Source organism: Trifolium pratense, linkage group LG2, assembly GCF_020283565.1.
Source record: "Trifolium pratense cultivar HEN17-A07 linkage group LG2, ARS_RC_1.1, whole genome shotgun sequence".
NCBI classification, from domain to species: Eukaryota; Viridiplantae; Streptophyta; class Magnoliopsida; order Fabales; family Fabaceae; genus Trifolium; species Trifolium pratense.
The window spans coordinates 33,022,959-33,041,149 of NC_060060.1; the positions used below are offsets into that span (position 1 = coordinate 33,022,959).

Consider the following 18,191-nt stretch of genomic DNA (forward strand, 5'->3'; position numbering starts at 1 on the left):
CAAAAACAAAAAATTGGAGTTAGATTGATGGGAGGGACCAAATGTCTTCAATTTGAAAGTTGAGGGACTAAAATTGCGGAATTAAAAATAGGGGATCAAAATCCCAAATTTATTAAAATGGGGGATCAAAACTGCAATTAAACCTTTTTTAAAAGTAAAATCACACCCTTTTTGTTTTTATAGCTGATATTATTAACGTTAAATTATATGTTATTTTAATCAAACTGGTATTAATTAACTCATTATTTCAATCATAAAAATGAAAATAATCATTAAATTATACTTGCAGCTAAACTCCAACAATCATTGGGATTGAACATTTCAACGTCGCATATTTACCGGGAAGGGAATAGCTGCGTTGACAAACTCGCAAACCACGGTCATAGTCTGTTATCCCTCACGTGGTGGGATTTGCTTCCGATTTGTGTTAGGGGTGAGTTTTTGAAAGACAAGATGAGACTTCCTAGCTATCGATTTCACTAGTAATATAATGTTGTTCTCCTTATGTTTTGACGGGGTAAGGCCTAGTCCCCTTGTACATATTTTTATTTTCTATTTTAATATATTTTATGAGCTATAGGTATTATGATAGGTGTAATTAGAGGTGACAACATAGTTGGGATGTCCAATTGTTTCTTGATGCCTAGATGCTCTTAGTTTATCCACACACAAAAAATTTGCAAACATCAATGTATATTATCAATAATATTTTTTAAATACTGGTCCACCATAAACCACTCGAAGAACTGGACCATATTAGAATTTACCATCATTATTATATGTTGATGATAGTGATATGTTGATATGGGTGTAAATGTGATCCATTTGATATGTTGTTAACAAGTACATTTGTGAAGAAAAGAAACACAAGGGAATGGTATATATGTTACATGGTATTGTGGTTAAACTCCAAAACTTTAAAGGTTGGTATGATAAAATCACTGTTTAAAAAATAATAGAATAATAGTAATTAATAAGAAAATGTAACTTAATTTATTAATCAAATAGTAATTCAAAGGTTACATATATTTTTATTATATATACTGTTGTGAGAGTTGACTTAAAATCAGGAAATTCAAGTTTATTCAAGTTCAGGATGAACCAGTGCAAGTTAAGAATGAACCGATGCAAGCAGCTTAAAAAGGAATGAACTAGTGCATGTCCAGAAATGCACCGATGCATGGCATATGGTTGAGAAACCCAAGAGAATCTTGCACCGATGCAAGAGGGATTTGAGCTGTTTGAGCTGATGCAAAGCGCGAAGGCTGCGAATCCGACAGAGTCTTTGATGACTTATGGTCATTGTATGTTATTTTAAGTAAATTCAAGGAAAAAGTAGGAAATATGTAAGTTTTAGACCTAAAACAAGGAAAGAATGGCATGATAAGTGAGATAGCTTGATCCACAAGAAAATGAAGGTTTTGCGCGTAGGCGAAGAGGACCAGCGCGTGGCGCAATTGGAAGCATTGGAAGGAGGCTGAAATGCTGGGATTGATTGTTATTGTTCTTTGATGCAACTACCTTAGAGATAGGGAATTGATCATTGTGATCATTGTGATCATTGAATCCTTGTTAGAAAACCTCAATTAACATGTTTGGCATATTAGAATTTATATTTTAAGAATGATGATGATGATCTTCGGTTGGAGGTGTGTCCATTAAATAAAGTGTTGGAACCTTTATGGGATGTGACCATATGGACATATAGAATCACATTCTATTTGTCTTTTCTAGTGGACAAGGAATTGTATCAAAACCAGTGGATATTTACCAAAATTTCAAAATATGCTTATTAGTATACATCCAATCCAAGTACTTCCCTTATTCCCAACTGGACATTAGTCTTTTTCTATTCCTGCGCCCATTTTATTTAACAATGCTGTTATTTATGTGTCAGATTATAAACAACTTGGTAGAAATATCAAACTTCTCTGAAGATGATAGTTGGCTCCTGCAAAAAACACATTTAAAATCAACTTCGTCTAAGTTAATAAGCTATAAATAAAATAATTTCTGTGAATCTCAGCCTCATATATAACTGATGCAATACATGAACATTTTGTTGCCAACTGTTATATAACTGATGCAATGCAATACTTGAGCATATTGTTGCTAACTGTTCTTTGCAAGATAGGCCTTATAGTTCAATCATTCCAGCTTTAGCCCATTGGATTGTAAAGAGCAATAGCATTGAGCTAGCCACCGTATGTCAATTTAGGCACATCTTGCATGATATAAAAGACTTCAACAACTTACAAACTACATTAGGCCTAGGGGGAGTAAAACCAGGTGGGATCTTCATATAAACTTCTTCCTCCAAATCCCCATGTAGAAAAGCATTATTCATGTCTAGTTGTTGAAGGTTCCAGTTTTGAGTTGCTGCAATAGCTAGTAGTAAATGTACTGTGGTCATTTTTACAACAGGAGAGAAAGTGCTAGAAAATCAATACTGTCAGTTTGTGTATAACACTTAGCAACTAGGGTGTGGTGCGGTTGTCAGATGTGACATTGTTACATATATAGTCGTTGAGGCGTATACGAGGGTTACGAGGCCTGGTTGATTTTCTGAGAGGTGGTTCATCTTGTGTTGGAATGGAACTGGATGTAACAATATCAGGATGTCTTGCGTTAGAGCTAGTAGGACTAAATGTAGGTGAGATTACCAAATAACCCAATAGCAGGCACGGCAAAACAAGAAAAACAAACGTAAGCTGCAAATTAGCACCACCAAGCATCGCATATTAGTACACAAGAAGACAAAGGAAATAAAAAATATGAAAGAAGCACGATACTCCAATGAATACGACTTTACCCGCACTAAATTTACCTTAACCAGCAAGATCAAATATATACTATTTATTAAATTCCCAGTTTCAAGATCCTGCATATTTTGTTTACCAGTTGCACACAGAAGACAACCCCCAAGATACACCCTATTTTTATTAGTCATTTTTGGAGGCAATTATTCAAATTACAAGGTACTAAGCTGAAAATGACCTTTGCCTATCATCCTGAAACTGATGGGCAAACTGAGGTCCTTAATATATGTTTGGAAAGTTACTTGAGGTGCTTTGCTTCTGAGCAACGTAAGTCTTGATCCCATGGATACTCTGGGCTGAATTTTAGTATAACACCACCTATCATGTTTCTATTGGAAAAACTCCTTTTAAAGTGGTTTTATGGAAGACAAGCTCCTACTGTGTTAAAATTCTGAGTAATGAAACAAAGGTGGAAGCTATGGCTCTTGAGTCTTGAGTTGCATGAGAGAGATGATACAATTACTCCGTTTTCATTTCACTATAATTTCTCTTATATTACTATATTCATACATACCATAATGTGTTGTGCATATTAAGTGTAAAAATGGTCACTTAAAAGAGGGATGGAAAAGAAAATTTACAACTAGACAATACTCATTACAATTGAAGCTAGAAAGGTACCAAATAAAGCAAATGTCACAATTGAACCAAAATTTGAGAAAAAGAGGGTTTCTCCAGAAAGCCACATTACCAACAATATCAAATCAAATGGACATCTAAAAGAACAAAAAACTACAAACAAAAACTATTTCCCAATATCCATAGTTAAATAAATAAAAATCAACATAAAATGAGTTGCTTGTTATTTTTTATTCAGCAGAGAATTATTTCCCAAAGAAAGACTCCTATAACCTGTTAAGAAACAATACAAACAAAAACTAAAATAACATAAAAATCGCACACTTCACATATTTGTTCTTTATTCTTCACATAGTAACAAAAACTAAAGCAACCTTATCATAATCCCTAAAAATTAAACATCAAATTACTCTTCTTCATCTTTGATGTGGACGGAAATGCTTGCACATATAACGTAAGATCTCACCAAGTGAAAGGGGAAAAGAAATAAACAAAGATGGATTTGGGGAAGGAGATGGTGAAGAAAGCGCCACAATCATGAAGATTGATAAGCCAAGAGGATTCGCCGTCTGTACTTAATATCCTATAACAGTATGGATTGGATCTGTTACATTGTCAACTTCCCCTAGAACATATTCATTGTGATTGCTCTTATCCTCGTTGATAATGTTTTACAACAACTTTATAATGCATTTATTAATTCATCTTCGTAGCTTCTCGGAAAAAGATTGTATTTATCTCAGCAAAGAACAAGCAAACACCGAACCAAAAATCAACAATGTAATTTACATAACTCATTCACTTCCTCAATGAATCATATACACATAAATCAGAGAGTAGTTTATTGTCAAAAGTGTCTTAATCTACATCAATGTTTAGGAACAGCTAGTGGTTGGACAGCACAAGTGAGTCGGTACATAGTATACATCCAATCCAAGTACTTTCCTTATTCCCAACTGGACATTAGTCTTTTTCTATTCCTGCGCTCATTTTATTTAACAATGTTGTTATTTATGTGTCAGATTATAAACAACTTGGTAGAAATATCAAACTTCTCAGAAGACGACAATTGCGGCTCCTGCAAAAAACACATTTAAATCAACTTCATGTAAGTTAATATGCTATAAATAAAATAATTTATGAGAATCTCAGCCTTGTATATAACTGGTGCAATACTTGAGCATATTGTTGCGAAATGGTCCTTGCAAGATCTTGGCCTTTTAGTTCAATCTTTCCAGCTTTAGCCCATTGGATTGTAAAGAGCATAGCATTGAGCAAGCGACCATATGTCAATTTAGGTACATCTTGCATGACTTGGAGAAAACTGTAAGTCAAGGCCTATTAACCAGCAAAAAACTTTGTTTTCAGTGACAATTCTGTATATTGATTTTCTAACTGAATTATATCAACCATTAGAATAGAAGAAAAAAAAGGATTCCTAATGCATTACTACTAACCGATTTGCTTGCTGCTTTTCCATCTTTGTCTTCACAAGCTGAAATACAAACTGCTAGCCCTCCACTTGTGCCTTTGTAACCGGCTCTCCGTTGTCTATGATCTTTCCAACCAAAAGAACCAATCCTGCTTGAACCAAACATAGGCTACTAAAGAGTGTTTTTAATGAATCAAAGTCATCTTATATAGCATTAATTCATAATTAACTCACCGGTTCATCTTGCACAAAAATGGTAAGTCAAGAACTGTCCCACTAAAGGATGCATCAACAAAGGCATGGAGTTTGGCACCATGAGGTAGAGGCCTAACAATTGTGGCACTGATTTCGTCATCGAGTATCATACCCTCGTGTTCATAATCAACAGGACATATTGCTTCATCATACCCATCAACCTCATCCATGTTACGGTCTTTAACCCGTGATCCATGTCCACAGAAGTAAAACACCAACGAGTCCCCTGGTTTGCTGCCCTCAACTAACCACCTCATGGCCGTTCGCATGTTACTTTTTGTTGGGGTTGTGTTTTTCTCCTCTGAATCATCTGCAGGTCATATATAAAAAGTGTTAAATATATAAATATGTACTAGTACCAGTATTATCATAAATAATAGTTGAAGAGAAAGTACCTGTGAGCATGTATATTGAATTGCTAGGAAATCCCAACTTGTCAATCAAAAATTGTTTCATGAGTTTAGCCTTGTTCACAGAACCTTTAAGCTTCCTCGGAGCCGCCGTGTCAGCATAACTGATTCCAAATAACACAGCCCTCTTGTTACCAAATGCAGAAGGAGACCTCAATGGAGGATAATAGGAAAAGACAGGTGTTCCATAGGTAGTAGGAGGATAATGCATGCTGAAATTATAGTTGTAGACGCTAATGAAAACTGATCCATTCCCATTTCCTGAAAGGTTACTAGGTAGGTTATTAATCAATGTTTTGTCATTGTGTTTGCCATCACCACCGTCCTTTAATCCAGAATTAGCAGATGTAAAAGACTGCAATTCCTTGCTAACCAGCTCTTGTTTTGTGTTAGTGTACTTAGCAGTAGTATTAATATTATCCTGGTTGGGCTGAAAAACGATATTCAACTTGGTGTTTTTCATGCCAATTTTCATGTACCTAAATGCTAACCTGATATGGTGAATATAAATCTGAGCTGAACCTAAATCATGGTTAAATCGCGACTGTTTGGAAGACCTAAGAGAATGAGAGAATGAGAATCTTTCTATTCAACTAAAGATAAGATTGCATATGTATGAATTCTGATCACTTACCTTGAAGAACCAGATGCTGCAACCTGTTCTTGATTCTCTCTTGCCTTATAGAAAAGGAAGAACCACATGCTTTATTTTAAGATGACTATATTCTTTGTATGCAACTTGAAATTGATGTGGTTTCAATTTGATTTGATTATTTCCTAATTAATTGGTAGGATATGAGATTTGATTATTTCCTTATAATATTGTTCATTTCTTCTTGTTTAACCTCCCACACACCTTTATCACTGATTTGATTGGATGAGGTTTTATTTTAGCCTCTCATGATAATGATTGGATGAGGTTTTATTTTAGCCTCTCATGATAAAATTTTCTTTCCAAATTTAAATTATATGCATTCGATCTCATATTAACAAATTGGTGACGTTAAAGAACAACATGTTCATTCTTGATGAAATTCTATTTTCACAATTGCTGCTGATACATACACATAAATGATTTTTGAATTGCAAGGAGCGGTCGGATAGGTTTCTTTAGGATTAAAACGGGGTTTTTCAACTTTGAGGTTCCCAAGAGAACTCATATCTAGATTTCTCTTCAAATCGAATTAAACCACGGTTGCCAAAATCACCACAGACAAAGTTACAATATTTAAGTAATGCATCATAAATTCGTCTGTATATAGATTCTCTGCAAAAACTCTTGTACCATTTGATCTATCTTAGCAGAGAACAAACAAGAATATAGAACAAATCTCCACAATGTGAATTAGATAGATATTTATAAATCATAAATATACAAATCAAGGTGATAAGCCAGTATTTAGGAAGAGTTTATTGTCCAAAACGACTTAATCTGCATCAATGTTTAGGAACAGCTAATGTTTAGACAATACAATACAATCACCAACTGGACACTGAGTCTTTTTATTCCAATAGGATGGACCTCAGAACCGAAATAACTTCGAAAAGATATCAAACTCCTCAAAAGACAACAGGTAGTTGTAGCTCTTGCAAAACGCATTTACAATAAACGTCGTGTAAGGTATGATATGTTGTAAATATATACAATGTGTTGTAATAAATAACTTATATTCATAAGAACTTTGTATAACTCATGTAATATGTGGGCTGATAGTGCTTCCGAGGGTCCCTAGCAAGCTTTTGGTTTTTTAGTTCAAACTTGAAACTTTCCTGCTTTAGCACAATGTGTTGCAAAATGCATCACATGGAGCAAGTGGCCATATGTCAATTTAGGCTTTTGTATTGTTCCAATGTGTGTGCTCAAAATGATATGTGCATATTAACGTCGAATTTCCCTGATGATGATAAAAGAGGGTCCTGCAATGCAATGTTCCAAACACTCCATGAATGTCATACATTAGGAATCACCAATTATTATTTATATATTAAGGGTTGGATTAGTTGGTTATAAAATCATGATATTTAGTAAGGAGAAACAAAATGAAGGTATCGATGCTTCTTCAAAGCGACATCACATATGTAGCTTGTTTCCTTTCCTATATCACATATGATGCATAATTGGCTATAAAATGCAAACGATATTGTATATATATACTCCTTAAAAGCAATACCATGTAAAGAATATGATACAAGCCTACCTGGTCAATTCTACTGTAAAAAATACGCTTAAAGAACCCATTGAAGTGTTTGTGAATCACCCCAATATCCTCGTGCAATTTTTCTAGCAAACTGTCATATGTAATTCCAGAATGTTCTCAAATTATTTTTGTTAAAAGATAGGTCATAACACCATTCATCTCTTTTCCTCCAAAAACCTGCGCAGATTAAAAGAAGGAAGTGAACAAATATGTCTATTTCATTTCAGCATTGCAAGAACAGATCTTCTTACTGTAGAATCAGCAGCCATCTGACTTTCTTCACAAGCACTGAAACAAATGGCCAGTCCACCATTTGTACATTCAGTACTAGGTTTTATGCTGGGGGTATGGTTATTCATCCATTTCCAATTGCCACTGCAAGCATATATGCATACAAGAGGTTAGTTAATTAGTTGGCTTTCAAAGGACTAAAGTGTATTTTGGAATCGAATAGGAAACAGATTTCCTGCACAAAGTAAGCCGTCTGATTTCTATTCAACGGTTTAGATAATAGATTGACAGCAGATTACAGGAAATTTAAAATCAAATGGAAGAAAATCAAGCATTAAATATATGTCAGTGAAGGTATAGTCCAGTGGTATGGATTGGGACGCTGAAGGAGTATTATGAAGGTACAGGATTTGTTAGTTAATGTGCTGATTTTATGTTAGTGGAATATGGTAAGGTAGTGGAAATTATCTAGTGTAAGTGAAGAGTTACATTAGTAAATTGTCAATGTTATTAGTGGAAGAACTTAGTGCTTAGTGGAGTGTTTAATCATTGATTAAGCACCTAGTAGTGGTGACTCTTTGATAGTTGTAACCATCACTACTCATGCTATATATATTCATGTGTATGAGATGCATTTGACATAAGAAAAATACATGAATATTCAGCCCCAAAAATACTATCCTACTCTAAATTATGCAACAATATAGTTTATAATATATACCACCTCTAGAATACCACCAACAGAGTGGTATCAGAGCTGCAGATCCTTGCAGCTGCAGCAAAAACAACAAAAAATATGGCTTCCACAACCAACCCTTCCGCAGTTTATAGCAATGTTAAAGTTCCTTTGTTTGAAGGAGAGAATTATGATTTTTGGGCTGTTAAAATGGAGACTCTATTCACCTCTTTGGATGTTTTGGAGTTCGTCCAAAACGGATATGAAGAACCAGCACCTAAAGCAAATGAAAAGGATGAAGAATCAAGCACCCGACTTGAAGAATTAAAGAAGAAGAAGATCACAGATGCTGGTGTTCTCGGGATGATTCAAAGAGGAGTCTCTCTATCCATTTTCCCAAGGATTATGAGAGCAAAAACATCAAAGGAAGCATGGACTATTCTACAACAAGAGTTTGAAGGAGACTCTAAGGTGAGAACTGTGAAACTTCAATCTCTTAAGAGAGACTATGAAAATGAAAGAATGAAGGAGAATGAGAGTTTGAATGAATACTTCAACAGACTCTCAGAATTGGTGAATCAAATGAAGTCACATGGAGATACAATAGATGATCGCAGAATTGTTGATAAAATTCTGATTAGTTTGACAGAAAAATTTGATCCTATGGTGGCTGTTATAGAAGAAACTAAGGACCTATCAACTATGTCAGTTCAAGGGTTGATGGGGTCTTTGAGATCTTATGAGCAAAGGTTGTTACGACGTTCTGAAAAATCAGTTGAGAGTGCCTTTCAATCTAAACTCAACATTCAGCCCAATCATGGTGAAAATAAGCCTCCAACACAAAATAGAGGTGAGTCTTCTAGAGGTGGCAGATTTGGAAGAGGCCGAGGTAGAGGCAGAAACTCACGAGGTAGAGGAAGAGGCGCAAATGATGGAAGATGGCATGAAGGAGCATCAAATAAATGGTGCAACATTTGTAAAAGTAACACTCATGCAGAGAAGGATTGTTGGAACAAGGGCAAATCACAATGTTACAATTGCAAGAGATTCGGGCACATTCAAAAAGATTGTCGTTTTGGCAATCAGCAACATGCTTCATTTGCAGAAGGAGAAAATGATGAAGGTAATTTATTCTTTGCTTGTCAAAAAGCATTTCAAGAAGATAAAAATGTGTGGTATTTGGACAGCGGTTGTAGCAATCATATGACCGGAAAGAAAGAAGCTTTTATCAACATTGATTCTTCATTTGGCTCAAAAGTTAAATTGGGCAATGGAGAACATGTTGAAGTTAAAGGCAAAGGCAGCATTGGAGTTACAACAAAGCAAGGAAGCAAAGTCATTCATGACACTCTTTATGTGCCGGAGTTAGATGAGAACTTGCTAAGCATTGGACAACTTTTGGAGCATGGCTATTCTCTAAATTTTGAGAATCTAGAGTGCAGAATTTTTGATTCAAAGAGAAGAAATGTTGCTGTTGTAAAAATGACCAGCAATAGAAGTTTTCCACTTTCTCTTAATTACGAGAAAAATTTCAGCATGATGGCTAGAGAAGATAATGACTCTTATTTGTGGCACAAAAGACTTGGGCACTTGAACTACAATAGTCTCAAGTTGCTTTATCAAAAGAAGATGGTGTATGGCCTGCCAATAATTGAAGAAAAATCTGGTGTGTGTGAAGGCTGTATGCTTGGCAAGCACCACCGCCAACCATTTCCAAAGGGAGGAGCATGGAGAGCTAAACAAGTGTTGGAACTTGTACACACAGATGTGTGTGGCCCTATGAATACTTTGTCTCATGCCAAAAATAGGTACTTTATCTTGTTTATTGATGATTTTACCCGCATGACATGGGTATATTTTATGAGACAAAAATCTGAAGTTTTTGAAATTTTTAAGAAGTTTAAAGTTTTTGTTGAGAAACAAAGTGGTAGGTTTGTAAAAGTGTTGAGAAGTGACAGGGGGAAGGAGTACACCTCAAATGAATTTCACAAATTTTGTGAAGATGAAGGTGTTGAAAGACAGCTCACCGTTGGCTATACACCTCAGCAAAATGGTGTATCTGAAAGAAAGAATCAAACCGTGATGGAGATGGCGAAGTCTATGCTATTTGAGAAAGGTTTACCTAAAACCTTTTGGCCCGAGGCTGTTAATACTGCTGTGTATTTGTTGAATAGATGTCCAACAAAGGCTGTATGGAATAAGACTCCATTTGAAGCTTGGAGTGGAAAAACACCTTCAGTGAACCACCTTAAAGTTTTTGGGTGTGTTTGCTATGCTCAAATTCCTAAACAAAAGAGGACAAAGCTGGAAGAAACAAGTGAAAGATGTGTCTTTATTGGCTATAGTTCCATGTCAAAGGGCTATAGACTTTACAACATGAAGACAAACAAAGTGATTATTAGCCGGGATGTTGTATTTGATGAGAATGCTTCTTGGAATTGGGAAGAAGACAAAACGAAGGAGAAAACAGTCCCTGCAATTTTATTACAACAAAATTCAGCAGCTGAAAATGAGCAACCAACTCCATGTACACCAAGTTCTTCATCCTCTCCAAGTTCACCAATTTCAAGTTCATCATCTCCGAGCTCAACTCCAATAAAATTGAAAGACTTGAGTGATATTTATGCAAGGTGCAACTATTGTGTTGTGGAACCAGAAAATTTTGATGAAGCAATCAAAGAAGATGTTTGGAGGAATGCGATGCAAGAAGAAATGAATGCAATTGAGAAGAACAAAACATGGCAGCTAGTTGAAAAGCCAAATGACAAAGAAGCTATTGGAGTAAAGTGGGTGTACAAATTGAAACATAATCCTGATGGTTCAATCCAAAGAGCCAAGGCTAGATTAGTAGTCAAAGGCTATGCACAACAACCTGGAATTGATTATAGTGAGACTTTTGCTCCGGTTGCACGATTGGACACTGTGAGAACAATCATTGCGTTAGCAGCTCAAAAAGGTTGGAGTTTGTATCAACTTGATGTGAAGTCAGCTTTCTTGAATGGAGAATTAAAGGAAGAGGTGTATGTGCAGCAACCTCAAGGCTTTGTGTCTAAAGGCCAAGAGGAAAAAGTTTACAGGTTGAAGAAAGCTCTCTATGGGTTGAAACAAGCCCCTAGAGCGTGGTATAGTGAAATTGATAGCTACTTCGTTCAGCAAGGATTTCGAAGAAGTCAAAGTGAACCTACCTTGTATGTGAAACATCACGGTAAAGATGATATCCTTCTTGTTGCCCTTTATGTTGATGATTTGGTGTATACGGGTAACAACAAGAAAATGGTTGAAAATTTTAAAATAGAGATGATGAAAAAATATGAGATGAGTGATCTTGGCTTGTTGCATCATTTTCTTGGCATTGAGGTTTACCAAGATGAGTATGGAGTTTTTATTTGTCAAAAGAGGTATGCTGAAAATATTTTGAAAAAGTTTGGCATGTATGGCTGCAAACCTGTTGATATTCCTTTAGTGGTGAATGAAAAATTAAAGAAGGAAGATGGTGGAAGATTAATAGATGCAAGCATGTATAGAAGTTTGGTTGGAAGCTTGTTTTATCTTACAGCTTCAAGGCCCGATTTAATGTTTGCTGCTAGTTTACTCTCAAGATTCATGAGCAAACCAAGTCATTTACATCTTGGTGCAGCAAAAAGAGTTCTAAGGTATGTCATGGGAACCATGGAGTATGGAATCAGATTTGAGAAGAATTCTAAATTTGAAGCTAAAGGCTACTGTGATAGTGATTGGGCTGGAAGTGTTGATGATATGAAGAGCACTTCAGGTTATGTATTCAACCTTGGTTCAGGTGTGATCTCTTGGTGCTCAAAGAAGCAAGATACTGTGGCGCAATCTTCAGCTGAAGCTGAGTATTTAGCAGCTGGTTTGGCTACACAACAATCACTTTGGTTGAGAAGAATATTGGAAGATATTGGAGAGAAGCAAGAGGGAAGTCTCCAGCTTCATTGTGACAACAAATCAGCTATTGCCATGGCAAAGAATCCTGTTTTTCATAGCCGGACAAGACACATTAACATAAAGCATCACTTCATTCGAAGTGTGATTGAAGAAGGAGATGTGCAGTTGATTTTCTGCAGTTCACAAGAGCAGCTTGCGGACATTTTTACTAAAGCACTACCAAGAGGAAGATTTCAGCAACTTAGAGAAGCAATGGGAGTTAAAGAGCAGCACATTAAGGGGGAGTATGTTAGTTAATGTGCTGATTTTATGTTAGTGGAATATGGTAAGGTAGTGGAAATTATCTAGTGTAAGTGAAGAGTTACATTAGTAAATTGTCAATGTTATTAGTGGAAGAACTTAGTGCTTAGTGGAGTGTTTAATCATTGATTAAGCACCTAGTAGTGGTGACTCTTTGATAGTTGTAACCATCACTACTCATGCTATATATATTCATGTGTATGAGATGCATTTGACATAAGAAAAATACATGAATATTCAGCCCCAAAAATACTATCCTACTCTAAATTATGCAACAATATAGTTTATAATATATACCACCTCTAGAATACCACCAACAGGATTTGATACTGCTGCTAACTAAATTTGCCCCCTCCCTAACAAATTAACCACTAACATTTGCTTATAAAAAAAACATTGAATATAAATGTACTTACTTGTCTTTTTTATAAACATGCATGAGATCAAGAGTTGTTCCACTATGACAAGCGTCAATAATAGCATGAAGTTTAACACCTCTCTTGAGTGGCACAACAATGGTGGAGTTGATTTCATTTTCAGTGATCCCTCCTTCTCTCATAAAATCAACAGGGCAAATAGGAAAACTTGAAAATGTGATGAAATTTTTTTTTTTCTTACAATGATGGAATATAACTCGATAACACAAAATTGACAACTTAATTTTCATCTTTTGATGACATATCTTAGTCATGTAAATACATTATAGTTCAGAAGGATCTTTCAATTTAATTTTGTTATGCATTGATTAAACATTGAAAATAGAATTGTATCAAAATAAAAGTTTCTATAGCAGATACCTGTGAGGACACGTATGGATTGAATTGGGAATGCAAATTTCTCAACCAGTAGATGTTTCATGTTGATGACATCATTAACGGTTCCCTTGAGCCTGTATCGTCTTCCGCTGTAACGGTATGTAACTCCACAGAGAACCGCGCGTTTGTTATTGATTGTGGATGACAAAGGCGACGAATGGCCTGATGCAATTACGCTAGCAGTGTGTAGTTGAGTTTGGTTGAACAATTTCGCTCCAAAACAGTTTTCTCTTGATTGCTTATAACCTGAAGTTGACTTGCAAACAACTTGGCAGTGGCACTCACAGGAATGGTACGTAGTTGTTTTTGGTGGTACTACAAACTTTGGTTTGCAATCACTGCAAACAAGTTCTTTTTCCATAGTATAATTTGAACTAAGAAACTTATGGTGATCTAATTCTAAGCTAGCACCATCGGTTCTGTTGCTGGTAATCGGAACATAATAGCCTTTGCTTTTTATGGCTTTTAATTTATCGCCCATTGTTTGATCAGGCCAAGTATATATGCAGTCACCGAAGATGAATATCTATAGAGAAGTTTTCAACTCAAACTTACCATTGGATTTGAGTTGTGCTCAAATGTGAAAACAAACATACTAATTTAATAGCAATTCAGACAAGTTTTCTCATCAACAACCAGATGCTATTATGTTTGGTTTCTATAGCTCCCCGAAACTGGTACGTCTAGTGAATGTGAAACTGAGCTGAACCTAAATCATGCTTAAATTGCATCTGTTTGGCAGATCCAAGATAATAAGGGGAGGAGAATCTTTCTGTTTCATCTAAGATAAGATTTTTATATGTCTTTAAATCATGATAATTGATCACTTACCATAAAAAAACCAGATGCTGCAACTTGTTCTAGATTCTCTCTTGCGTTATAGAGAAGGAAGAACCACATACATGTTTTATTTTAAGAAGATTATATTCTTTGTATGCAACTTGAAATTGAATGCCGTGGAAATTTTGATTTGGTTCTTAAATTCATTCCTAATTAGTTAAATATATGGTGAGATATGAGAATGAGAGGAATCTAGTATGAAAATGTTACATGGCGTAGATGAACTTTAGTCATCATACAATATTCTCGATTTCTTCTTTTTTCGAAATTTAAATTTAATGTTTTCGGTATATATATATATGTGTGTGTGTGTGTGTGTGTGTGTGTGTGTTGAAATTGCAAAGAGTGGTTGGATCAGTTTCTGTAGGATTAAAAAGGGGGTTTTCAACTTGGAGATTCCCAAGAGGACTCTTTATCTCGATTGCTCTTTGAATCGAAGCACAATTGCCAAAAATCATCATAAACAAAGTTACAAGTTACAACACTTCAATAATGCATTAATAAATTCATGAAATATGATATTTTGACACAAATATAGGCATCGACACTGTATACATTTATTATACAGTTTTCTATATTTTTATCTGGAAAAGCTCATATAACATTAATTGATCTATTTTAGCAGGAAACACACAAGAATAGAACACAAGCTTCAACAATGCAAAATAGATAGCTATATAAATCATAAATATACATATTAGGGGGACAAACATCTACACGAGTTCAAAATATCTTAATCTGCATCAACATTTAGGAACAAGTAGTGTTTAGAAAACCAAATGAAACAATAGAATACAATACAACACAATACAATACATGAATACAATATACTACTTCCCTTGTTTTATTAAAACCAAATCTCACCAACTGGACACTACTCTTTTTCTTCCAACAGGATAAACCTCCCGGGCCTGTTATGTTATGTATCACATTAGAACCGAACCAACTTTGAATTGATATCAAACTCCTCAGAAGATGAGAGTTAGTTGTGTAGCTCTCGCAAAACGAATTTAGAATAAACTTCATGTAAGTTATGGTATGTTGTAAATAGATACAGTGTTTAATAAGTAAATTACATTGATAAGATATGGACTGATCAAGAACTTTGAATAACTGATGTAATATATGGCTGATAGCTGATGCAATAATAACTTTCCTGCTTTAGCTCAATGAGCTGCAGAGTAGATCACATCATTAAGAATGTGGCCATATGCCAATTTAAGTTTTTTCTTTTTTTGTTTCAATGTGCATGCTCAAAATAATATTCTCGTACGAACATCAAATTTCTCCGATGCTGATAAAAGAGGGTCCTGCAATGCAATATTCCAAACACTTCATGAATTTACTACATTAGGAACCACTAGTTATTATATATATATATATATATATATATATATATATATATATATATATATATATATATATATATATATATATATATATACTCCTTAAAAGAAATAGTGTGTAAAGAGTATGATGTAAGCCTACCTGGTCAATTCTACGGTGAAAAATACGTCTCAAGAACCCGCTGAAGTGTTTGCTTCGTTGAATCTTGGCAATATCCTCGTGCAATTTTTCTAGCAAACTGGCATATGTAATCCCAGAATGTTCTCTGATTATTTTTGCTAAAAGATAGGTCATAACACCGTTCATCTCTTTTCCTCCAAAAGCCTGCACAGGTTGGTCACAACTCAAGAAAAGAAGGAAGTGGACAAGTATGTCTATTGCGTTGAAAAAACAGATAAAAAAAAAATAAAAAAAAACAAAAAAAACTATTCTTACTGCTGTATCAGCAGCCAACTGACTATCTTCACAAGCACTGAAGCAAATGGCTGTTCCACCATTTGTACGTTTAGTAACAGGTTCTGTGCCGGGGGGATTATTATTCATCCATTTCCAATTGCCACTGCAAGCATATATGCATACAAGAGATAAATCAATTAGTTATCTTTCCAAGGACTAAGTGAGATTTGGAATTGAATAGGAAAGAGACCATATGATGCAAGCTACGTCCTTTGATTTCAGCCTTGCGACCATACTCCCCCTTGAACCCATATGTACTTACTTGTCCTTTTTATAAACATGCATGAGATCAAGAGTTGTTCCACTATGACAAGCATCAATAATAGCATGAAGTTTAACACCATTCTTGAGTGGCTCAACAATGGTAGAATTGATTTCATTGTCAGTGATCATTCCTTCTCTAATAAAATCAACAGGGCAAATAGTTTCATCAAGTCCATCAATTTCATCTTCTTTGTCATCTGCCAGTTGTTGCATACCATGTCCGGAGAAGTAGAATACCAACGAGTCTCCTGATTGGCAATCCTTCACCAGCCACTTTAAAGATTCCACTATATTCCTCCTTGTTGGAATCAAATTTGGATCCTTCTGTTCTTCTGCAATTTACAGATTTCATAAATAGTATCAACCTCTTTTCTTTTCTTTTTTATCGCAGGCAAAATAGTATCAATCTCATCAAAACATGTTTCTAGCACACATGAAAAGTTGAAGATGTGATGGAAAATAACTTGATAACACAGAATTGACATCGACACATTAATTTTTATCTTCTATGATATATTCTAGTCATGTAAAATAAACATACAGCATGAAAGAAACAAATAAATATTAAGTTTCTAGCAGATACCTGTGAGGACACGTATGGATTGAATTGGGAATGCAAAATTCTCAACCAGTAGAGAGTTCATGTTTACAACATCATTAACGGTTCCCTTGAGCCTGTATCGTCTTCTGCTGTAACTAACTCCACAAAGAACCGCGCGCTTGTTACCAGTTGGAGTTGTGGACAACAAGGGTGAGGAAAAACTTGTTGCATTTGTGCTAGCATTGTGTAGTTGATCTTGGTTGAAAAATTTGGCTCCTAAACTATTTTCTCTTAATTGCTTATAACCTGAAATCGATTTGCTAACACCTTGGCACTCACAGCAACGATATGTACCTATTTTTGTTGGTACTACAAACTTTCGTTTGCAACGAATGCAGGCAAGTTCTTTTTCCATAGTATGTTTTGAACTAAGAAACTTATGATGATCAAAGCAAGCACCATCAGTACTATTTCTGGTAAATGGGAAATAACTGCTTTTGCTTTTTCTGGCTTTTAATCTATCACCCATTATTATAAGTATATATGCAACTATAGCAAAGCAAAAAGAATATATATATAGACAAGTTTTCAACTCAAATGTGAAAACAAACATATACTAATTTGATGGCAATTCATTTTAGTTTGATGGATTGCCAACTTTCACCTTTGTTGATGCATTTCATTTCATAAGTTGAAAATTGTGGACCGTTACATAAACTAATATTTGTATTAAAACAAAAAATGTCAAATGTGGAATCCAATCCCTCACAATTGGAGGATGCATAATGGTAACCTTTTTTTGTGGTGAGGCACCACAGTGGCAATTCTGTATTCTGGTGCTGGGCTGGAAACACAAAAGCTGAATTCACATGAGAAGCGATTTTCTTTTTGGTTCTAGAAGGGATTTATTAATTTACTATAATAATTGAATAAGAAGAAATGAAGAATACTTTGTTATTAGGTGAGGCATCTCTCATTTGTGTAGAAGATATGCTTTTATCAATTATTCTGCATTAAAAAATCAAGAATCAGATGCTCTTCTCTTAACTTTGGTTTAATGTCAGCCCCCAAAGGCCAAAACTGATGCACGTGTGGTTTTTTAATAAAAAATAATCTACCAAA

At 35.1% G+C, this 18,191-nt stretch overlaps 3 protein-coding genes across 5 annotated transcripts; all 3 read right to left on the reverse strand.

Moving 5' to 3' along the window:
• Window positions 1-4,108: 4,108 nt before the first annotated feature.
• LOC123910606 (metacaspase-3-like) lies at window positions 4,109-6,277 on the reverse strand. Its single transcript, XM_045961763.1, has 6 exons — window positions 6,130-6,277; window positions 5,481-6,052; window positions 5,065-5,395; window positions 4,856-4,979; window positions 4,575-4,736; window positions 4,109-4,476 (listed from the first exon to the last, which is right to left on the reverse strand). The coding sequence occupies exons 1-6, from the start codon at window positions 6,195-6,197 to the stop codon at window positions 4,417-4,419; spliced, it is 1,317 nt and encodes a 438-aa protein (XP_045817719.1). The 5' UTR covers window positions 6,198-6,277; the 3' UTR covers window positions 4,109-4,416.
• A 541-nt stretch (window positions 6,278-6,818) lies between these two features.
• On the reverse strand, window positions 6,819-14,119 carry LOC123910607 (metacaspase-3-like). 2 transcript variants are annotated; one of them, XM_045961764.1, is made up of 5 exons: window positions 13,604-14,119; window positions 13,223-13,355; window positions 7,945-8,068; window positions 7,694-7,870; window positions 6,819-7,412 (listed from the first exon to the last, which is right to left on the reverse strand). In XM_045961764.1, the coding sequence occupies exons 1-4, from the start codon at window positions 14,100-14,102 to the stop codon at window positions 7,811-7,813; spliced, it is 816 nt and encodes a 271-aa protein (XP_045817720.1). In that variant the 5' UTR covers window positions 14,103-14,119; the 3' UTR covers window positions 6,819-7,412; window positions 7,694-7,810. The 2 variants fall into 2 exon arrangements, 1 of the variants encoding a protein (XP_045817720.1); XR_006810244.1 differs by lacking the exon at window positions 13,223-13,355 and having other exon boundaries at window positions 13,604-13,732.
• Window positions 14,120-15,112: 993 nt separating this feature from the next.
• On the reverse strand, window positions 15,113-18,036 carry LOC123910609 (metacaspase-3-like). 2 transcript variants are annotated; one of them, XM_045961766.1, is made up of 5 exons: window positions 17,112-18,034; window positions 16,527-16,860; window positions 16,244-16,367; window positions 15,950-16,132; window positions 15,113-15,771 (listed from the first exon to the last, which is right to left on the reverse strand). In XM_045961766.1, exons 1-5 carry the CDS (start codon window positions 17,680-17,682, stop codon window positions 15,715-15,717), a joined length of 1,269 nt encoding a protein of 422 aa, XP_045817722.1. In that variant the 5' UTR covers window positions 17,683-18,034; the 3' UTR covers window positions 15,113-15,714. The 2 variants fall into 2 exon arrangements, with proteins under 2 accessions (XP_045817722.1, XP_045817721.1); XM_045961765.1 differs by having other exon boundaries at window positions 15,950-16,367; window positions 17,112-18,036.
• Between the last annotated feature and the right edge of the window lie 155 nt (window positions 18,037-18,191).